General features: G+C 43.6%; 1 protein-coding gene across 1 annotated transcript in view; it reads left to right on the plus strand.

The window, feature by feature from the left end:
• LOC119913596 (LYR motif-containing protein 4A) overlaps positions 1-23,946 on the plus strand; it is a 44,829-nt gene extending 20,883 nt beyond the window's left edge. Inside the window, exon 3 of the mRNA XM_038732928.1 lies at positions 23,367-23,946. Coding sequence (XP_038588856.1) covers positions 23,367-23,417 — 51 coding nt within the window. The 3' untranslated portion in view covers positions 23,418-23,946. The remainder of the gene's footprint in view (positions 1-23,366) is intronic.
• Positions 23,947-24,306: the final 360 nt, after the last annotated feature.

Genomic DNA, 24,306 nt, shown 5'->3' on the forward strand with positions numbered 1-24,306 from the left:
GAAGACTATGAGAAAATGTTTCTACTTCTCAGCTGATTTATTCCCTCAGTAAACACTTTCCTGATGAGTTTATGGTCTCAGTCGCTAGTTTCAAGTCTTCTTCAACACAGCATGATGTTCATTTAGTAATTTATGGTCCTGTTTAGAGGAACAGAGACCAGGAAGCAGGGGAGGCTTTAGGGCGGGGCTGTAGAGGCGACTCGTATCCGCTGCACTCTGCACATTTAACCATCACTGTCACTGCTGTTCATTTTTCTTGTAGGTATATTTTCTTTTGAGCCTGTTTTTAGCTAGCCAAAACTAGCTTCCCGATAATTATCACAGTTAACGTGACGTACATGTGCGCCTTTGCTAACCAAGCTAGCTAGCTCCACCCTCTCGTCCAAATATGGTCACTTCTCTTTCCAAAAAAACAAGATGGCGACGGCCAAAATGCCAAACTAGAGGCTTTAAAAACGGCAGTCCGACAACCAACTGGTGAAGTCACGGCGGCTACGTCCACTTCTTTAAAAAGTCACTGTTTATAAAAAGCTAATCGTATAATGATACCGCTTCGCAGGGGTTTTCTGAGTCTGACGCTGTGGGCCTCCCCCTTCCAATAAAATCAAAGCACAAGAAAAATGATGCTGGAAATATTACTGGATTCTGTCATCGTATTTATTTGTCTTGCTTCCATTTGGGTGATAATCATGTCCTATGTTTTGGCAAACGAATTAGCTGTCAGCAGCTCCTGCTAGCAGCGTCCCCATGGATCTGTCACTGGATTACTGTGACACTGGAGAAAACTGAAAAACATGATTATTCTAAGGCGGGTTCTGCGTCTCTAAGGAGCGACTTTTGTCTGTGATTTCTAAACGGATTTATGGAGGTTCATTCCAGAGAGACGTCAGAGATAACGATATCCTCAGAAAGTGCAAGTCACACTGAATCTAAAAATACGTGCATCATGTCTGGGTTCAGATTCAGTTTCGGTTTTGAGAAGGTGTCAGACTTTTTGATCCTGATGTTATACCTCACAGTTGTCAGTTATTGGGCGAAGTCCAAGCAATTACCTTTCCTATGAGTCACATCTACAGCATCCCAGAGGACGGGCGGCTGTTTTCTGCTCCCGCTTTGTAACCAAGACTTTAAGATGTGTCAGTCAAAAAGATGATTTCATACCGCCTTAAATAACTGCAAGTACGACCAAACTTCAAACGGGTACCGTGATTACTGACGCAGGACTGTGAAATCCTTTTCCGCCCGGTCTCCTTTCTGACGCAGTTGCAGCTCTGCTGCAGCTCAGTTTGGGGAAAACCAGAGATTTTGGGGAAGCCTGAACCAGACAGGAGATGAACTGAAAAGTAGGGCAACACCCTGCGTGAAATCCTGCATCACCTCACCATCTTCTCTTCACCTCGCCCTTCCCCTCCCCGCTTCATACTCCCCTGTCTCTTCTTGTCTCCCTTGCTCTTCCTCCTCCTTTCGATCTGTGAAAATCCCCCCGCCTTCCTCACTCCATCCCCCCCAAAAATCCAGCACCTTTTATTGCTGCTTTTACACCTCAATGCCCCACGGGTGCAGGTAGCTTTACCGAGCTTTAGACGCGTTCACACACACACACATACTGTATATGACTTCATACCGCTGAACAAACTCAGGTGGATAAAAGCAGGCAGGATTTTACTCCCTCTCCTCCTGCTCTTTCTCTGCCTCATAAAACATTAGACTCTGTGGAGGGGAAAGCACAGGCACTGCTGAAAATCTCACTCAATCCATTAGAGGAAAGCACAACTGTCATGGTTGATATGCACAAACACAGTATTAGTAATGACATTATGTGTTGTAATGTTTTATAGGCTGGATTTAACGTATATGTATATTCATGACGTCCTAACACAACAGTTGTGCAGTAAAACCTGCGTTCATTAAGGTTATAATCAGTTTTTGTTTTTCAGAGAGTCCTTTCTGAGGCTGTTGGTGTGTGTCACAATCAGGCGCTTGTTATGTAACAGTAGTGCATGTGAAAGAGAGCGGCACCTCCCTTACCTTTTACCTTATTTGTGAGGGCAGATACTGGTTTAATCGTGATAAACTCCACAGAGCGGAGAGTCCAAAGAACAAAATGCTCCAAAGCCTTTAGTCCCACAAGTGTGCTGAGAAAAATCCATAAAACCTCCGTCATTTATTTTTAAATTCTTGCCAGCGGTCTTTGCTTTTGTTTGTTTTGTGGATTTGTACAACACTTGGTATTGTTAGATTTTTTTTTTAATGAAGTTGCATCATTTATATTTTATTTATTTATACAGTTTAAAGATACAGGGACATTATTAATAGACATTTCTATAAATTTGTTCCATTTTGAACTGCAGCACCTGGGAGGGGGTATCACAGCTACTAAACACCTTTTTAACAACTTTTAACATACATTAAAACAGCAATACTGTACGTACACAAGAGCACACTACACAAGTACACGTAAATAAAACAAAGCACGCTTCAGGTTATCTGAACAGGTTACGACGATGGTCACACACTAGCTTGGCTTTTAAATTAATTTTAAATGAATGATGTGTCAGGGTTTCTGATAAGTGTTGGCAGTCCTCCTCACAGGTATTACACAATCCCCCCCCTCGCCACAGAACTGCTGCGTCTATCATCAGTTGTCTTCTTTATTAAAGCACTAAAGGGGAGAGGGAGCTACGCCATGCAGAATATTACAGACACGCGTCTTTACATTTGATAAGCTCGTCCCAGCTCAGTAAAATATAATTTCTTAGGCAGTAATGGTGGTGATGGGTGTTTGGCCTCCTTTCAAGCCACCTTGAGAGCCTGGTGGTACACTGACGGTAGAAGAGGCTTGCGCCCAGCTCGTCAGACGGTACAACAAATATGACATGATCGTAGCTTTGAAATGTAGTGTTGCTGCCTTTTAGTAAAGTGAAGTAAACAGTTGACTTTACAACATTTGTTACCATCTTGATTTTGTTTTATGTGAAATCAGATGCCACTGTAGATATTTAGAAATCCCGAAGGTATAATTTTTAATACCGTGAAAAACAGACGCTCCTGTTTCTGGTGGATTGATCACACTTGCTCTTTGAACGCTTACTTTCAGTTCGGATTTGCATGGGTGGGTAAGTTTTCTCAGAAGATCTTTTGTCTAGTAACGTTAGTGGCACTTCACATCACCACTTTTAACGATCGCCACAGTCTGCATGTACTTTTCTCTTTTTAGAGCACAGCATGTGAAATTACTTTTCCGACTCGCTTTTTTTCTCCAACTGTTGCTCATCTAGTCGTGTCGCAATGCATTTGTTTTGATTTTGCCGTAAAGGCTATAAACACTGTGCTGGTTAATTTAGAAACACTCAAGCCTGATACAATGACTTCTATTACCGGCAGCTCGGCTTTTACAAAGATATCACCACATAGCCTATACCCTGGTGAAATGAAAACCCAGATAGTGCACAAGTGGAGATGACAGCTCACCATTCATCTTGACCCTCTGTGCTCTGCTTTCCAGATAAGATTGCAGCCATTTAATAGCATTAGAGGGAGAAGTTTAACATTGAAAGCTTCGGATGTAGATCCACTGCATCAAAGGCTTTCTTTCTTTATCTAATTTGTTCTCCATGAGAAAGCAGTTTTCCAAGAGAGACATGAGAACAAGAAACATTCATAGTCGGATAACGATTAAACCAACATGCACTAACAAAACATCAGACAACCAACAATCTAGGGACAAAACATGCATAGTAAAAAGCAAAAGAGTTATAAAAACATCAGATATTAATGCTTTAAAGTCTCTGAGGGGAATAAAGGACTCTAGCTCAAGGGCAGTTTGCAGTTCATCCCCTCTAAAAGGTTCATAATACTAGAAACTAGTTCTGCATCTGGAAAAATCATCAAAAGCAGACTAAAGATGAGCAAGAGCCTGTGTAGGACTGGAACCAGGTGCATATAAAGCTGTATCATCTGCATAAAAATGGATGTTGAAGTACTTATTAGGAATGTTCGTTTATACGTAACGTGAATTGTAATTGGATGGCACAGAGGTCGCCTCAGTGAGAGGTTCTGGGTTTGAACCCCAATGCCAGCTTCCTCCCACAGTCCAAAGACATGCAGGTTAATAGGTTAATTGGTGCCCAATGTTAGCTGGAATTGGCTCCAGCCCCACCTGAGGCTCCCCATTACAACCCCATGGTTATTGTTAGAGGAACAGGGACTGTCCTCATGTGCAGTAATCTGTCAAACTCCCATCTGCATCTACTGTTGGCCAGTTGACCAATCTGTGAAGCTAATCTACGATGCTATAACTTGGCAACCTAAGCTTATCTTTTCAGAAGAGACCATAATCGTGACTGTGATCAAGTGAGTTTAAGAACAGTTACTATTTTACTTTGGGTATGTCATTTTGGTCTTGTGCACAAAAAATGGGGTGCTTTAACAGAGTGAGGGGTGATTTCATTTCTGCACTGTCAACCAGTGCCTAATGAACACATAAAAAGTGGAATCCAAAATATTTCTTGACTGGCGGGAGAGTCCGAGAGTGCTGGACTCTATAACGTTAGATCTTTTTTATTCTTCTAACTCTTTTGGTCCTCCCATCATCACCAACCCCGCAAACTCTCCAAGTATTGATTTCTGACTTTTGAAGCCCTCAAAAATTCAAACTCTCATCCTGCGCTTCTCTCAGAAGCAGCCAACACGCAGAGCTGCCCAGTGCAGCTTTAAAAATAGCACATCAGAGTCAATTTTTCAGGGGGTCAAAAAAAAAACCAGAACAAACTATGAATCCTCTCTCTACAAGTCATTGCTGGCTTTAAACTACACTATGGAGTCTTATTTGAAGACCTTTTGCTAATGCGGTTGTATGTTTAAGGATTGAATCACCTGTGGTTTGTAAAGTATTGACTGCTAAATTGCCAGAGTATTTTTTGTAAATGGATACAAAGGTTTTTGCTGGAAAATATGAAGCCGGTTTAAGAACAAGTCATTGTGTTACAGTACCACCATAAATCACTTGCAGCCTCTGTTTAGAAGAAAAAGAGATTTAAAAAACTCCTACCTCTTCTTCCTGGATCTTATTCCATCATGGAGATAGAAGATACTCTTGAAAAGAATGGAGATATTTTGTTCATTTATTGTGATATTGGTTCCCAAAATACTGAACTGTCCATTGTTGTTGATGAAAGAATTGAGGTTCATTGTGCTGTTTCACTCTTTGGAAGAGTTGCACCAACACTGAAGACGGCAAAATGTTGAACCGGAATCAGTTCATTTCAACGGAACGTGGAAAATGTTTACTGTCAAATAATTTAAACCTGTGACTTCACAGCTAGGCGGTGCGTTGGTGCAGTGGTTAGTAGCAAGAAGGTCGTGGGGTTGAACCCCGGTTGCCCTGGCTTTCGGAGTTTGCATGTTCTCCGGGTGCTCCGGCTTCCTCCCACCGTCCAAAGACATGCCGCCTAGGTTGATTGGTGACCCTGAATTGTCCTTAGTGTGACTGGTGGTTTGTCTGTGTGTGGCCATGCGATGGACTGGCGGCCTGTCCAGGGTGTACCCCGCCTTTTGCCCAATGTCAGCCTCCCGTGACCCCTTACGCAGGATAATCGGTTGACGATGGACTAAAATAATCGATAGCTGCAGCCCTAGCTGTAAACAGAGTCTCATCTAAATATCTGTCACGTGACATACGCGGTGACCTGGAGGACAAAACAGCAGACCAAGATAGTGGCTCACACTCGTAGAGACGCCAAAAAAGCTGTTAAATTTTATGTGGATCACCTCTCAGCTCAAGAAAAAGATAGATATGGACACAAACTGCTGTTGGCGCTTGCTGCTGTATTTCTGCCGTTAAAAACCGCCAGGTCCCTGCCGGCGCTCGACTGCGGTGATGTTTACGTTCACCTCCTTGATTAGTGCATCGGAAAGCACAACAACCATCCAGCAGTTTGGCGACGCAAAAGTAACAAACTCAAAGTAGCTGTGTGTCACTTGCTTCCTGGTTGGCGGGCAACGGAAAAAAACGTCTTTTTTGCCCTCCCAAGGGAGCGTCTTCCTTGGACTGTGACGTCACGTGAAAACTATAAATTGAGCACCATGGGCCTTGAGAAACAGCATTCCGTTCATTTGTGTACTCGATATGTGGATGAATGACAACATAAAACTTGAACTAGCAGCTAAAAAGCGTCCTGCTCAGCTTCCAGACTGCAGTCTGAAGAGGAGATGTTAGCCAGCGCTAACCGCCTCCCCTTTTCCAACAGTTTAAAAACGACAGACTGAAACGTAGCGCTCGTGTTTTCCTCTGCTCTGCTCGCTTCCACCGTCATCTACTGCCACCTGTCGTAGCTAGCTAAGCGCTACCGTGCTGCACAGTGTCAATAACGGTGGCCCAATGGCCTGGGGCCAGTAAAAAGTAACGTCGGGACAGTTGAACTAGCAACTCACTGGCCCAATTGGGCCACTGCAAAAACATTAATATTAATAAATAAATAATTAATAAAAACATCCTGCAGTTGTTGTGCAGATCTTGGCGCGCACCGTTGTCCAATCCAGAGTTGTAGTTACGTGATGAGAGGTTGTCAAATGTTACTCTAATCTCAATCAAGCGGCGACCTCTGGATCTGAAAGTGAAACCATGCAGACGGAACTTAAACCTGCGTTCTCTCTAACGGCCAGCAGGGGGCGAGTCCGCTGGCAGCAGAAAGAAGTCCGGTTCCTCTAGAAATAAAGTGTTTCTACTTCTCAGCCGATTAAACATGTTAACAGTCCAACATAACCTATAAGTCTTTGGTTTTGTTAGGCTGATAAATAACTTCTGGAAGGAGGGCCAGTAAAAATTCTCTTCAGGCCAGTAAGTTTCAAACCAACCGGCCCAATGGGGCGAGTTGCAAAAAAGTTTATTGTTGAACTCTGTTTGCGCAGTGGTTTTATTGTTCTTGTGTAAAGTTTAGTAGCGGCAGTCGTTCATTCAGCAGCTGCCGAACAATGAGAACCACACGTCTGCGTTGTGTTCACCGCACAGACGGTTCGGAGCTGCACTTCCGAGTTCAACACGACGTTATGAATTAACCTCTGCATCTAAAAATCAGTTATTTTCCCCAGCCCTAGTCAATACACATCGTAAAACAACTAAGACATAAGTACATGTAACATCCAATAGATGTGATCAACACACAGTAAAGTTACCGTGAGATATGCAGAGCTCCCTGTGTCCGTCGGTCCTGTATTAGATCAACTAGGCCTACGGTTTGTTTAAAAACCCAACAGCCGACGGAACAAATGAACTCTGCTATCTGTTTGGTTTGGCCCTCCACATACGGAAAAAAACTCAGTGATAACAGTTCTCCTGTCTGTGGAAGAAAGCTGATATCTGGCTGATAAAACTGGTTTGTCGCTAGAAAAATGAAGTATTGAGTGATTATATTTAGGATCGTGTGCTGCAGTCCCGGATCCACGGGTTTAAGAGCTACAGTATACGGCGTTTTCTCCTGCTGCTTCTTCTGTGGTGTTTTGTTTCTGGTGCTTTGTTTTGTTTGTTAGTTTTTCTTCTATTCTTAGAAGTCGGAGTCTGATGCAATGATAATACTCCATCCTCATGCACGCACACACAATCTCTGCATGATGAAATCCATTGACTGAAGAAGGCAATGTGATGCAGGGACAGCAGTTACAAACGAGGGGAGGAAGAGGAGGAAGGCAGACAGACGATGGAAACGAATCGGAGGGGAGGAGGTGGTAAATAAATGGCGGATAGAGGAACGAGGAGGTGGTGGAGGAGCAAGAACAAGATGGCAGGAGGGAGTAGGGACGCAACGATTACAGATTGTCAGAGAAATAATCACGGTTATTGTATTAGGCCTACCTTTACTTGGGCGTGCAAAGCTGGGTGGTGATCCCGCAGGTGCTGCATCAAGGTTAATGTAGTTACTCGCTCCTTTAGCAGGAACCTTTTAACGGCAGGTTTTTGAACAGGTGATCTCTCGCCTCTTTAATAACGCCCTGGTCAGACTTGGTGTACCCGCTTCCATAGCGCCGACTTCAGCTGTTTCTTTGGTGGAAATAAAGCTTCACAGTTTGGTCCCCCTGCCAGAGTTTAGCCCGTGTGCAGTAGTAGCCTCCATGTCTCACCGCTCCGGTAATCGCTGCATCCCTAGAAGAAGTGGATTAAGGAGTCTTTTGTCATTGACTTTCATCTGACCAGTGTTCATTTTGGTGCCTGATTTGGTTAGTTTTAGTCTTTTGACGAAAATGGTTCATTTTAGCAGAGCTGTTCTTGGCTCTGATTGGGCCTTTGGGGGGGTGACTATTCGCTCGACAGTAAGGGCCCGTGTCCAACAAAGCGTTTTTTGCCAGCTGAAAACGCCAGCTGCTCTTCTGAAGACGCCCAGCAGGGAGCGCTAGCGGGCGTTTTTACCAGCTGCTTTGGATGCTATGATACATAAAATCCGAGGAAGTGATGTTGCAAGTAGTTGCACCTGACTTTACTGGGTGTAAAAATGTCAACACGGAGCAGAGCACTCGCTCTGGATGAAGAGAAGGCTGAAGCAGGTAGAGGGAGAGGACGGACTCGCCGGATGTGGGTTCCGTTTGGTCCAAGAGCTGAGGTTGGACTAAGCCCGCTTCCAGGATGGTAACCGTTGCTACTGCTGTGGTATTTGTCCCGCCCCTCCTCTACTGTGATTGGACAGCTGGGTAAAAAGTGACGGTGACGAGCGCAGCGTTTTTTCCAACATTTTTCAACTCTCGGCGACCAGAAAAAAACGCTCAGCACCTCGTCACGCTGCTGCCGTTCTTACCAAGTTGTAAAAATGCGGCGCTCCCATTGGAATGAATTGAAAAAAAGACGCTGCCGTCAGAAAGAAAACGCTTTGGTGGAGCCTAACCCGTACAATAAAGGCGATGAGTTACCTTATGACTGAAGTCTCAGCATTTTCTTGTCATTTCTGACCATTTGATAAAGAAAAATGTCTGTAATGCTTGAAATGGAACCATGTGAACAAAACTGCTTAAAAAACAGAAACATTGGAAGGGGGGAGGGGAATTCACTAGAAACTTACCTCAGGAATCATCCATGAATTAGGATTACAATTCTTTAAAATTATTTTTATATTGTTTTAAAGGACTTTCTTGTACTCGTGCATATTTGGTGACAAAGATTTTATCATAATTGTTTTGAATGTTGTGCCTCAGATTTGTGAAGTGATCCATTGAGAGTTTAAACCACAATTAACCATCACTTAGGAGCAAAAACCAGCCTTTAAACTCGAAAGACATAACGACTTGATAGTTATCGTGATAATTATCGATATCGAAAGAAAGATATGAAACGTGGTACCATATCGTCCAGCCCTATTAAAAAAGTACGCTCAGGTTTTAATTTGGCGTTTTGAAGATTGGAAATCCTCTCTCCCATTAGCGCAATAGCTTCGTAGCGGAGCGTTCAGGTGCGGTCAAACCAACGCAGAAGCTGGATTTAAGGTATTTAAGTTTATGTTCTGCTTGCTCAACAGTTGTTTGAAAAAGTGCTTTTAAAACACATTCAGGGAGGATTTGAAATGCTACCCCCCCCCCCATTCTAGGTCGCCAAAAACGAGTCCGGTTTTTCAGTAACTACACAGGTGACACTCGAGTTCACCTGTCAGGAAAACAAGTGGAGTGTCATTTCCAACCCTCTGACTGCAGGACTCTCCATCAGCTCCTCTGTCTGTGTTTCTTCTTTCAGATCTCTCCATAATTTCCTGTACTCTGTTTCCTCCCTTTCTCTCTCCTCTTCAGCACATTGCCTATCGATTCCCTTCTCTCAAAATCTCATTTTCCTCAGCCTGGCTGTGTCGATGTGTGCGCGTCCGAGTGTTTTCCTGTGTTTCCGCCGTCCTCTCCGTCTCTACAGTGCAGCCACAGTGAGGCGATTAAATGAGAGGAACTCGGTCTGTTGGCAGTACGAAAAAGGCGGCTGAAATTCCGGGTGTTTGCTGCTCCTGAACGCACCATCTGACTGTGTGTTTAGGGACTTAATTTGACAACAGTGGCGTCTAAAGCTGTCGGCAGGTGTGACATCAGGTCTGTGTTGGGGTAAATGCTCCTGTGGTTCAGACTAAATTGAAATTATTCTCATTCATTGTGAATGTGAAGTGAAGACTGAAAGATTGAGGGCTGCAACAAACGATTATTTTCATTATCGACTAATCTGCCGACCGTTTTCACGATTAATCGACTAATCGTTTAGGCTGTAAACTGAAAAATGCTCATCACAATTTTCCAGAGCCCATAGTAACATCTTTAAATCGCTTCTTTTGTCCAACAAAAGCCCAAAGACTCTTCAGTTATCACCATAAATGACAAAGAATAGCAGCAACTCCTTGAATTTAAGATTAAACAAACAAATTTCCACATTTTTGCTGAAACGATTAATCGATTATCAAAATAGTTGTCGATTAATTTTCTTGCGATTGACTAATCGATTAATTGACTGATCCTTGCAGCTCTAATGCTCACTGTTGTTTTGATTCTTAGTTATTTACTCAACTCAACTAAATAAAGGTCAACTTCGGCCCAGTTCTCTGCGACAGAACTGGACTCGGTGGTGGAAGAAGAATCAGAATTGATCTACTAAAACGACTGAAAACGCCGTTCACGTACACTGGGCGTGCACGTGCCGGTGTAAACAGGAAGCAGATTGTCTTCTCCGCAGAATATTTGGTTAAATGAGACGGTGATACTACAGACGAATGAAGAACAGCGATGGCGAAGAACCACAGCAGATATTGTTTTAAAAATAAAAACAATGCTTGATTAATAGATGTTTGAGTGAGAGATCGTTCCTACGGACGGGCGAACAGATGTTTCTTATCCTCAGGATTCCCCCTGGATTAGATGAACAAAGGATGAAGAGAAATATCAGGAATTTAAGGGGGGGAAAGGAGACTAAAGAGACGAGGGAGAAGAAAGTGGAGAGCAATGGAAGCGTAACGGCGCTGGCAATTTATAGCCGTCCTCCTCTTTCTCCTGCTCTCCTCTTCTTCCTCTTTTCATCTCCTCCTCCTGTCAGTGCGACGGACTGAAACGGGAGATCACACACACACTCTGTTGGATGTTTCTGATTTCTGTGAGGACAGTTTGCCTTCGTCTCTTCTCGCTCTCTCTCTTATTACTGTGTGTGCTCAGAGTGGGAAAAATTAAGGCTGAGAAACGGCAGATTTACACAGAAACTCCTCATTACTGCTTTTACTCCGTGTGTGTGTGCAGAGGAAGCATCGATGCGTGTGAAGCACAGAATCACTCCTTCAGCTGCGTGCGTGTTTTCTGTCCGTTTCCGTTTGGGCGTGGCCTTGACTTTACAGCTTAATCACATTTAATTACTCTTTAGCTGCGCCGCGATTGGTTGGTGCCGGGTCTTGAGTACTGACAGCTAATTGGTCACGGGCTTGAAGGCGACGGCCGGCGGCTTTTTTGGGGGGTCATTGTAGCCAATTAATAAGACAAGAGGCAGGCAAAAGAGCTCGTTAATGCTGCTGTGTGGGACTTCAGTAAAGGAGATTTCCAAGGTCACACAGTAACAGGGATGTGAAAACGGAGACCTCCCATTGGTCCATTTTCAAGATGTCTGGCGCTCTAACACACAGGACAGGCAGAGCAGAGGGAGGTTCTTATTGCAGTAATGTGTGTGTTTGGCCTTCAAAAGTCTTCCAGCAGCAAAACAAAACTGTAGTATCGGTTTCAGATTGAACTGTACCCTCGTGTCCGTGTGGTTGCTCTCAGACAGGATCAGGTCTCAGTGATGGAGCACAAGACTCACTGTAGATACTCGCTCCTCCAGCCCGTTCTCAGCCCGGAGCGCCCCATATGGACGCTTTGTCAAGACCCTTTGGCTTCGCTTTGTTGAGTTTTGTGGCTCCACGGTCAAGTAAGCAAGACTAATGCAGCGTGGGTCAGATCTTCAAAATAAAACTAGTGGTTAACGTTGTGAAACATCGCAGTTTGCTTAGGGTTGGGCACCAAAACTACCTAGTTAGGTTTAGGAAAACAACATAGTTTGTCTTAAAGTAACTACGTTACTGACTTAAATTACTTATGTTAAGTAACGCTACTTATGTAAGTTACATGAGTTACATAAGGTTTATTTGTCCCACCTCCTTACTACCTTAGAGTTGAACAATGGCGCTAAAGGGTTTCTCCCAGTGTGTTGAATTGTGATGCCATGTGCTTTGGTACCAGACGCCGAAAGACGTAACAAAGCATAGCCATTTGACTCTCTACGAATAACAACGAGCTAGCACCTCCTAGAAGCTGCAGCGAATACGTTTTGAAGAAATCCTAATGCCGTTGTTTTCTATTAACATAACGAGGAAATGTTAATTGATACTGAATGTGAAATGTTCTCAGCATAATTAAAATGGTCCCGTTTAGACACTGGCAGCACTTGATTATGGTTGGAGAACGATCACAGTCTGGTGTTAACATTTAACCAAAACCACCATCTTTCCCTAAAAGAGGGTCTGCTGCATCACCAAACTCCTGAGGAGTAAACTGAGAGTTCAGGGAGAGAAAGATCAATATTCTGTATTGTTCTCAGATGAGTGTTATAGACTAATACGTTGCTTTGGCAGTGACTTTTGACAGCAATGTCAATAAATATTCTTAAAACTCAGCTGAACTGACAGAGAAAGAATAAAGAGAGAGAGACTACGGGAGAGGAAGAGAAAGAAATGAACGAGGTGAAGAGAAACAGCAGCTGAGCAGGAGGAGGAGGGAATAAATTTAGGAGAGGCTAAAAACTTTGGACTGTGTGGCACAAAATGGAAAGATTTTGTGATGAGGTGGTGACATCAGCTGATCATAGTACATAACCTGACAGAAACATTTACAACATGAGGATTGAAATGTTGTTGTGATGAACTTTCATTAGAAACGCTGCAATCATCAGGTTTGATCACCGAGGAGAAGCAAGTCCAAGCTGATTTCTTTGTACAGAGTTCACATTTGGTGATCCCCGACGTGCAGATTTATGCCGCTGACCTTTAGAAGGAACGACGAGCTGTTGACTCTAAAATAAATAAAGCTATCACATAATCCCTGAAGCGCCGTCTAGTTTCAGGTGCCCGGAGCACAAACTGCTTTCAAAAGAGATGTGGTCTGCAGCCATTCACGGAACAAAAGTCAGTGGTGGTGCAACAACACCTCCTTAGGAAACTCTCAACAAGTTCACTTCTTGGCCATAACTGTTTCAAGGTCCAGTTGTTACGGATCTTGTGGTTTTTGTTGTGGAGTTTGTCAGGTGGCATTGAGTTGTTGTAGCTCTTTAAGGAAAACTGTTCATGTCCATGATGGGTTAAAGGTTGAGGTTCAGAGTTAACAAGGCGAATGATATGGAAATGGTTCGAGGGTTCAGTACACTTGAATATATGAAGTTCGTACGATGTGTTTTCTGAAGTGAAAGGGTTTCTAGATGTTCACAATTGTTGTAGAAATATTGTGAGCCAGGTTCAGGTGTGATGAAGACGTTTTTTGAGACTGAGGAAGACTTAATATAGCGTGGTTTAATAAGACTCGGCCGAGGTGGTCGAGTTAAACACATGCAATGCCCACAACAAATCTGAAGAGTGCTTCCTGTCTGGGGATATTTAGCCCTCCACGAGCTACAGAGATGCCTTAAGTGAGAGTTACTGTCACAAGGACTCCAAAAATAAGCCAAACAAAAAAATACTTTAATAGCTTGAGAAAATGTAAGTTGTATCAGTTTGATATTTGTGTTGCTCTTTTAGTCCTACCTTTTTGAAAAAGAAAAGAAGGGAGTGGAGGACGACTGCACTGAGAGGAGAGAAATGTTGTAAACGGGCCTGTAGCGCTCTTGAACGCCCATGAATAATTCATGAGGAGACAAAGCCAGAGGAGACTCTGGCACTTTGGAAAACACACACAGGACGTTTCACCGGGACGTTCAAACACTCCACCAACACGGCGCTGCTCTTCAGGGTTAATCTCGCACGTGCGGGAACAACCCATAGCTGGAGGACGTGGAAGAAAAGATTGAAATGAGAGGATTTGACAGCGAAGGCTGGCGTTGAGACACACACACACTGAGCAGGTAAGCAGAGGACCAATTAAGGGAGGCAGGGAGGGACAAATGAGAGAGATGAGGGGGGCTAATGGGTAGGAGCGGAGCGATGTTATTGGCTGGATTAGCATGAAACAAAGCATCAGGATGTGTGAGATGCAGAGACATCGTCCTTGAAAACACTACCGCACCCTGCTGTAGTGTCCTTGAGCAAGACACTGAATCCCTGTTACCTGCGGCGATCCGTGATGTAGTACAGCAGATCAAAGGACTCGATGTGTAAATCTGAACATCAGTAAAACTCCAGAATAACACAAAGACACGAGAGGCCTCGCAGCGGACAGACACAAACCTGTTTCTGCTGATTTTCCCAGATCTGGTCCCAGAGCTGCTTTTAAGGTCAAGTGTGGGTCAAGGTCAAGTCAACAACATGAGTCAGAGTCAACAGTCAAGTCCATATGGACATGTCCGAGTCAAGGATTCTCAAGCTTAGTCTGAGTCAAGTGTCAAGTCTATCGAGACATGTTCAATTCAAGTGTCAAGTCCTAATAAAGCAAGTCTCAAGTCAAGAGAGACAGGTCGAGGTCAATCTCTAAAGTACAGCAGGACGAGGCCATGTTTAATCTCAAGTCATATAGAGACAATATCGTATCAATCGCAGTAAGTCGAGTTTCAAATCAAGTCTCAAAGTAACCTGCACAAGTCCAAGTCAAGTCTCGGTCTTCTCAAAGAAAGTCAGGTTTGAAGTCAAGTCTCCAAGTAATCGGCACAAGTCCAAGTCAAGTCTCGGTCTTAAAGTAATCGGCACAAGTCCAAGTCAAGTCTCGGTCTTCTCAAAGAAAGTCAGGTTTGAAGTCAAGTCTCCAAGTAATCTGCACAAGTCCAAGTCAAGTCTCGGTCTTCTCAAAGAAAGTCAGGTTTGAAGTCAAGTCTCCAAGTAATCGGCACAAGTCCAAGTCAAGTCTCGGTCTTAAAGTAATCGGCACAAGTCCAAGTCAAGTCTCGGTCTTCTCAAAGAAAGTCAGGTTTAAAGTCAAGTTTGAAAGTAATCTGCACAAGTCCAAGTCAAGTCTCGGTCTTCTCAAAGAAAGTCAGGTTTAAAGTCAAGTTTGAAAGTAATCTGCACAAGTCCAGGTCAATGCCATGTCCATATTGACAGTTTAAGTTGCATCTAAGCAGCTTAGAACTAGCTCGAGTGTGCGACCTGTAGGGTTTCAGAGGTTTTAAAACATGAGTCCGGTAGTTGGCTATAATTCTGGAAAAGCCTAAAGTCTGTCTGGGAGAGTGGAGTTCAGTCAGTTTTCCCTGGTTTTAAAAGCAGAGAGTGGTGTTATGTGCTCCAACTGACTGATTTTGTGAAAACTGATAAACCTCCTAAAAGGGCTGAGAGAGAGAGAGAAATGAAAGTAGATTAAAGTTGTGACGTTTTTATTAAATGCATTCGCTCTGGTTAATTGTTTAGCTTTTCCAACCTCTCTCTGTCTACCTGTATCTGATTCACCTGCCCTCCTGTTCAGCGTCGTCACTCTCCTGTGCAAACAGACGTGTGTTTGCACAGTGTGGGTTCACCCCCAGCACCAATGACGCTGCTGAAGTTTACGTCATTTCACATACAAAAGTAACGCAGAGTAAACTCACTGAACGCCAAGTTGTCACGGCTTTAGTCTGTCGGCCTGTCTCCAAGAATGGAAATGTTGTGTACCTAATGACTGGTCCCGCGTAACAGAAAACTTTAGGTTTTTCAGAAATATTTTTTTGTCAGTTTGCTGGATAGCACTAATTACTTCAATACCCATGAGCCTCTGCTGCCAGTCAGCTGTAGCTCCGCTGTTGCACTTGAGACCAAATTCTGCACTATAGTTGTTCAATTCATCCCAAACTGATCCAGATTCAGCCACTAAATCACACTCTGTGACTGGATGTTTCCCATTAAAATGCACCTTAGAGTTGTAGTTGCTACCCTGTTTAGCTTTTTAACAAAGAGCCAACTAGATTTTCAGTTTTTGTTACTGATGATTCAACCAGGAGACTTTCGTGTCCGTCCAGCAGGTGAGGGCTGCACCTGTCAGGTACAGAGCTCGTCAGCACAGGAATGAGCTGAACTTTTACTTCCCTTAAAATAACTAATAAGGAAGCCCTTCCTTTTCCTCAGGTCTGATTCTCAGCACTAAACAGTCGTCACGACAGTAAAATGTGTTTTTGCAGCATCGCTCTCGTCACCTGACGAACGGCGTGGATCACTCCCTTCTGCTCAGTTTATTATCTACCTGAGCACATCTCATCCTCCCTGCTTCCCTCGCTCTCCATCCTCCTCTCTCTCTCTGTCCTACACTCTCAAAGGCCTCGTGAATTTCATCTTGACAGCATCCTGCCGCTCGAGCCCCTCCGTCGTTTCATCTCGCCTCCCCTTGCACACAAGAAAACCTCATTTTCTTTGTCTGAGCCGCTCTGCTGGCCACCACCAGGCTTCCCTCCGTCGTTTCATCTCTTTCCTCCCACTTTCAACGGCTCTTTAACTTTGATTTTCACTGTCTCCTGCCGTTAAGAACAGCATCTCTTTTTATGTTATTTTTTTGAACACACCACTGTAGAAGGTTTACTCTAAAATTAGCTTCTACTTCCCCCGTTTTACCATCCACCTACACTGTAATAATACAGCACATGATCCAGATTATATCTGGTAAATATTAATATTTAGAAAGGAAACATTACCGGCACACTTACAATGTTAAGTTGCCATCAGTTCTCTTTTCAGGTCTGGGGCGATTCATCGACTTAATTGACATTTAATTGACATCACAGATTATGTAACGATGTGGATTTGCAGAAGGTGTGTCGGCATGTTGCAGTGAAGTGCTGCACCCAGTGTAAGCAGGGATTCCCTTAGAGCTGCCTACGACCATCTTTTACACCGAGACCCAACATCATGGTGCAAACTGGAAATGGCTTCACTTTAGACGTTCACTTTTTGTGCCCCTCACAAATCCAATATATTAGGATGGTCACCATGAGGAACATGTTTTCTGTGGGTAGCAGTCACTTAAAAAAGATTCTCTAAATGTTTCTTCGGCACCCCTGTGTTCATAGTAATGTGTGCACCGCTGCTTTCATGCTTTCACCATTTTTTAAATTTTAAGTCCAGTGCTTCAGCAGAAAGTGCTCCAGTGCAGGAAAGGGTTGACATTCAGCGATGAAATCAATCTGTGTCACAGCAGTCCTTTTTTGAATTTGAGGTGCACTACTTTTTCTGATTCAGTATCTGACACATAGTCTTACTATCATAACACGGCAGTGACGTGGAAATCGATTATTGGAATCGGTATCGATAAAATTTCAACGACCCCGACCCTACAAGCATGTGTGGAGAGCTTCTGGTGACATACAGAATATCCCATCATGTAACTCTCTAACTGTGAGAAATTTCTTGACATGTTTGATGTGTTATTGTTTTTTTAAGTGTACTTTTTTGAATTGTTAATCATTGTGTTTTTGTTGTTTGTCGCCCTGAGCGGGTTGGATGGTTAATCACACCTGTCCTACAAAAGTGAGTGCACCCCTCACATTTTTGTAAATATTTGATTATATCTTTTCATGTGACAACACTGAAGAAACGACACTTTGCTACAAAGTAGTGGGTGTGCCAGAGGTTTAGACATTAATGACTGTGTGATGTTATTTTGAGGGGACAGCAAATTTACACTGTTGAACAAGCTGCACACTCACTACTTTACATTGCAGCAAAGTGTCGTTTCTTCAGTGTCGTCACATGAAAAGATAAAATCAAATAATTACAAAAATGTGAGGGGTTTACTCACTTTTGTGAGATATTGTAAAAAATAAATAATAATAAATGGTTGTGGTAACATTTTGACCAGATGAACCATCTGGCTGTAAAAACAGTCAGTTGTTAAACAGATCGTTTTTTTCATCCATTGTCAGGTTGAGGTTGGAGAACATGGTTGGGTTGCAGCGATGCTGTCAGAAGAACAGCTGTAATATTTCAGACCTGACGTGCAGATCTTCAGTCTGTATCAGATGGAGTGCAGCAGGCTTATGTTAATCTTACACCTCCTGCCTGGTGGGAGTAAGACTGAAGGTCAGTCAGTCACGACTCGGCAGGGAGAGAAGAGTGTGTTTCCATACTGCTCCCACTTGTTCTGTGTGAGCGGCTGTGATGCCGAGGGGATGGATATGATGATATATGAAGGAGGCTAAGTTTAGCTTTCCATTATAACACCAACACTGATCGTCTTTATGTAGGCGACAGCTCCCATGAGGCGTCCACGGCGTGCCGAGTGTAATTGCATATGTGGTTTTTGAATCCTAACCAAAAACTAATTGCTATATCTTTGTCAAATAACAAGATTTCTGTACTGCGCAGGAACCTTTAAGAGAGCATACTGTAGAGATACTAGTGGAGTCGAGGCTATCCCAGAGCTGCTGGAGGGGGTGGAGGTTATGGAGCTGCGTTGTGTACGGGGAAAGAAAAACAAACTGTTGCCACAAAGCTGTTTTAAATAACATCGTATGCTGCAGCATTAAGAAGCTCAAACTAGTACAGCAGACCCAGTCCATTAATCTCCCCCACCAAACTTTCAGTAAAGATGGCATCCCATGACAGTAGGGCTGGCTACAGACCTTCTATACCTTTATGGCACAGTCCAAATTACTTTGACACTAACGAGTATCAAAAAAGGCCTTGTTCTTCTGTACCATGAGTCCGTTCACCACATCGTCCACTGGGATTAAAGCCCCGGCGGGGATGGATGACGTGGAGCCGAGGCTGAGTCTCTGTCCCTTGTGTGTCTTTGTAGTTGCTTTATGTGTGTTCGTGTCTCTTTGTAATCATTTTGTGTCTCTTTTGTAGTTGTTGGTCATTTACAGTCTCTTTGTAGTAATTTAGCACCTCTTTGTGGTCGCTTTGTGTCTCCTTTTACTTACTTTGCGTATCTTTGTGTCTCTGTAGTTGTTTTGTGTCTCTGTAGTTGTTTTGTGTCTCTGTAGTTGTTTTGCACCTCTTTGTGGTCGCTTTGTGTCTCTTTGTGGTCGCTTTGTGTCTCTTTGTGTCTCTTTGTAGTCGTTTTGTGGTCGCTTTGTGTCTCTTTGTGTCTCTTTGTGGTCGCTTTGTGTCTCTTTGTCTCTTTGTGGTCGCTTTGTGTCTCTTTGTGGTCTCTTTGTGGTCGCTTTGTGTCTCTTTGTGGTCGCTTTGTGTCTCTTTGTGGTCGCTTTGTGGTCGCTTTGTGTCTCTTTGTGGTCGCTTTGTGTCTCTTTGTCTCTTTGTGGTCGCTTTGTGTCTCTTTGTGGTCGCTTTGTAGTCGCTTTGTGTCTCTTTGTGGTCGCTTTGTGTCTCTTTGTGGTCGCTTTGTGTCTCTTTGTGGTCGCTTTGTGTCTCTTTGTGGTCGCTTTGTGTCTCTTTGTGGTCGCTTTGTGTCTCTTTGTGGTCGCTTTGTGTCTCTTTGTGGTCGCTTTGTAGTCGCTTTGTGTCTCTTTGTGGTCGCTTTGTGTCTCTTTGTGTCGCTTTGTGTCTCTTTGTGGTCGCTTTGTGTCTCTTTGTAGTCTCTTTGTGTCTCTTTGTGGTCGCTTTGTGTCTCTTTGTAGTTCATGGCCATTTAGGGTCTTAGTCGTAGTTGTTGGTTGTTTAGGGTCTCTAAGTGATTTAGTGTTTGACTTTCCAACAAGTATGTTGTGTAATAAACTTTATTTATAGAGCACTTATCAAAACAAAGTACGAAGGGCTTCACAGAGAGTTAGCAGTGAGTTCACACAGAGGTTCTGGTCCAGGGGCCCCGGGCTTGTGTCCAGCAGGCACGTTCATTTGTCCATCTATGATACTAACAAGCCAACTACCCTCTGACTCTGTTAGAGGGGCACCGGGGGGGCCAATCAGATTTCAGGGCCTTGGCCACCCCTGCTGTTTCTGTATTAATTAGGTTATTTAGATTCATATTTTAACGGAATAATCAAACTGAAATGTTCCTTTTTATTCACTTATTTTCAGGGGGGCATGCGTTCTGTATGTTTATTACTTTAAAAATTTTTGTAATAAGATATTCCTGTTTTGAAGGGTCGATGGTTTGCATTTGTTTTATTATTAATGATGTGGTATCTCTCTCACTGATAAAGTAAACCGGACTGTACTGGGCTGAAATCAGATCAAATGAAAAGCCAGACAGGAAGAGACGGCGCACCGGATAAAGACAGAAAGAGAAACAAATCTAAAGAGATATAAAACAAACTGATGGAGAGGAAGATGGAGAGTAACAAGAACAGACAGATATGTAGAGAGGGAGGCCATCCCTTTGTTAGGAGCCACAGCCGCAACAATTTACATGAGAGACAAGCCTCCTGCCTGCTGATTGGCTGCCACCCCCCTCCCTCCTACGCCACACTCCAGCCAATCAGGACGTCACACACGCCGGGGTGCTCCAACCGGGCGAGAGAGAGGGTCTGCTCAGACAGTGTGGAGAGAGAGGGGGGGGGTTGACGGCAGAATAACTGATGAGGTGGATGAACGTGGTGATGGAGCGTGGGTAGATTGTGCCCCCTGGTGGCGCTGCAGTGACACAACCGCACATGCAACTTCAACACTAGTAGTCCTTAAATCACCTGATTACACTTAAATATGAAACGTGTGTGTTACAGTTGCTCCCTGAAGTAGCAGATATCAGTTTTCACGTGCACGCCACTCGCAGCATTTTTCCCCAACTAGCTGTAAGGACTGGTGTTTTGCAGGGATTCAAAACAGTCTAAGTTGTTAACAAGTTACTAAACGTGTGCAGAGGATGTTTTTTATGATGTGGACCTGAAACAGCTGCTGGATCCGATCAGCTGATCTATTCTGAGGCGAGAAATAAACGGTGTGTTCAGACCGGACGGACAGCAGCTCCACGTTCAGAACACCTGCTGTGTGCTTGGTCATGTCCTGTAGATGAGTCCGTCGTGTCTTTGTACAGAAACGAGAAGAAATCAATTGTGAACCCAAACACAGTTTGTACATACACCACAGCAACATCACGCTCGACCTTAAGTGGCTCTTTTATTTGACAACAGAGCTGGATAATATTGACGTAACACAGTGACGAGGCTCTCTGGCCACTAAACACACACATAGTACGATCAAATAAATGTCAGATGAGTGGAGACGCTGGAAGGACGTGTCGCGTTGATATATTTGTACTACAGGGGTACTACAGAGGTACTACAGGGTTAGTACTGGGGTACTACAGGGTTAGTACTGGGGTACTACAGGGTTAGTACTGGGGTACTACAGGGGTACTACAGGGTTACTACAGGGGTACTACAGGGTTACTACAGGGGTACTACAGGGTTACTACTGGGTTAGGACAGGGGTAGTACGGGGTTAGGACAGGGGTACTACAGGGGTACTACAGGGGTACTACAGGGGTACTACAGGGTTACTACAGGGGTACTACAGGGGTACTACAGGGGTACTACAGGGGTACTACAGAGGTACTACAGGGTTAGTACTGGGGTACTACAGGGGTACTACAGGGTTAGTACTGGGGTACTACAGGGGTACTACAGGGTTAGTACTGGGGTACTACAGGGGTACTACAGGGTTACTACTGGGTTAGGACAGGGGTAGTACGGGGTTAGGACAGGGGTACTACAGGGGTACTACAGGGGTACTACTGGGGTACTACAGGGTTAGTACTGGGGTACTACAGGGTTACTACTTGGGTACTACTTGGGTACTACAGGGGTACTACTTGGGTACTACAGGGGTACTACAGGGGTACTACAGGGGTACTACAGGGGTACTACAGGGTTACTACAGGGTTACTACTTGGGTACTACAGGGTTACTACTTGGGTACTACAGGGGTACTACTTGGGTACTACAGGGGTACTACAGGGTTACTACCTGTGTGATGTTGTTTCTTTAGTGTAAGTTTTTGCTGCTTCTGTTTTTTAATCAAAAGCCTCGTGCAGGACTTTGCTGTGACACTTAAAATGTTCGTCTGTCTAAACAACCCGTTCTCAGTCTTAAGACGTCACATATGGACGCTTGGTCACGACCCGTCGGCGGCGCTTTGGAACGCAGTGGGAGAAGCCCTGTAGTGTTGTTTTAAACGGTAAGGGTAGGTGTAGGCATAGGTGGCCTTTACACTGGGGACACATGTCCTCACCACTTTTTTCTGAAAGATAGCTTGCAGTTCAACAATAAATGAAAATGCCTTTAGAAAGGTTAATTTGCACATTAAGAAAACATGAAATGCAGTTAAAATATAGAAGAAACGAATGTTCATTGTCCAAAAAAAGTAACTTGAGCTGGAAAAAAAACACCAAAAACAAGCTGCTGATGATAAAATGACCCAAAGATGTCAGTAACTTTAAAAACTTTTTGGCCAAGTTTTGCGTTCTCTCCCTGTGAACATGACAAAAGAGGAGTGAAGTCTGAATCAGGCCTTCATGTGTGCTGCCTCAGCAGGGACGAGATTACATGAGAAAGGTTGATCTACAAGAGAAATAGATCTGAAAGCAGCTCAGAATGCCTGAGAGCTGCACTGACTTAAATTCTACTATATTTATATATTTTAAAATGAATTCAATTTTGTTTTTCCTTTTACATAAAAACATTTCCACCATAAATTGGTGCAGAAACGTTCAACAGAATGTAGGAAATGAAGTGTTTAAAGATCTAAATTTCCTCATATATGTTGGCATTGACATCTTTAAAACACTGTTTAAGGATCTTTTATCTTGTTTTTGTGAACCTAATATCGCGTATCGTGATATCTTGTGAGCAAAGTATCTCTGCACACCCCTAATCTGAGCGCCTGTGTCCCCAACACAAAGTGACGCCCTTGGGTGTCGGAAAAAAATAACGGAAAAGTCAGAGTAAAGGAGGTGGTTGGGGTGGACCAGAAACTGGAACTGGACTTTCAACCAGGAAGCTGGTGTTTTGTTTCCAGTGTGAAATAAAAAGTCACCAAAAAATGTTTTTATTTAAGTTGTGTGAGTAACATTACAAAGCAGGGTCTTTTCCTAAACCTAACCAAGTAGTTTTGGTGCATAAACATAACCAAATTGCGACATTTCATGACGTTAACTTGTTTTATTTTGAAAGTCTAAATGGACGTTGCATATTTATTGTTGCTAAGTTCAAATGAAGCTCAAAAAGCTGTTAGTTACAGAGACAACCGAGACAAAAGGTCTTAATTAGTTGAGTAGATAGTTGTGGATTTGGACCCAAGTAGATAAATGTTCACTGTGTATTATACATTATAATATTTTACAGTGCAGCTGAACGTTGGAGCGTCTCCTTTTTGTGTGATGGAGTGAATCCGTTTTTGTCTCTGCAGGTCGCCATCGGGAAGATGTACGAGTCCCAGAAGCTCGTGGTGGAGGAGTAACACTCTGCTGTGGAGGTGTGTACAGGAGGGAGCGCCGTCCCAGCAAACAGGATGTGACATCATCATCACCACCAAACAAACCAACCTGCTTCCCCTCCGACCCGAACACTGTTGTTACTCCCAGTCCCCGGGTGGAGGTGTGAAATGCATTGTGGGAGATGTAGGACAGAGTAACGCTGCGAAGTAGCTGAAGTTTCTTTTGAGTTTAGACTTTAAAATGTTTTATTGTTTGTGATTTCATTGATGCAACAATCAGATTGAGCTGTTTCTGATCATCATGGATCTGGATTTTCTACGTCAGCTTCCACTTTCTGAGTCAGCGTTATGAGTTGTGACCCCGTTAAAATAACATTTTCTCCTATAATCGATTCATTTGTTGGTCTATAATGTATCGGATAAAGGTGGCAAATGTCTTGTAACCCAGAGAGAGTTAACGATCAAATTTGAGAAGCATTTAAAGTTACGTTCCAGTTTATAGATTATTGTTTGAGCCTTATTATGTGGAAATGAATAAAATTATATCACATTATTGTCTGGCTAATTAATTAAACTCCTGACAAGGTAGAAACCTTTACAGGAATTTTATAAACTCAGACACAAAGTGATTGGATTCAAATATCGACTGTTAAAGAGGTCATATTTTGCTCATGTTGCCGACCAGCTTGGCAACATGGACTGGAGCGAGAGTTTCAGAGCGGTGAGTTATTAATCTGTATCCATAAAGTTTTAACTGAGCTCAGTCTCTACATCACAGCAACAACTTTATGTCCACTGACTGCCTGGAGGGTAGCTAGTGTTTGGAAGGGAGAGGAGAGCTGTGTGCTGCAGCTCACTGTTTCTGAGGGCGTGTCGGAGTAGCCGCTCGGTGAGCGTTATGACACGTATTTTC

This window comes from Micropterus salmoides, unplaced genomic scaffold, assembly GCF_014851395.1.
Source record: "Micropterus salmoides isolate LMB-PRFRI ecotype aquatic unplaced genomic scaffold, ASM1485139v1 Ms_hic_scaffold_1, whole genome shotgun sequence".
Classification (NCBI taxonomy): Eukaryota; Metazoa; Chordata; class Actinopteri; order Centrarchiformes; family Centrarchidae; genus Micropterus; species Micropterus salmoides.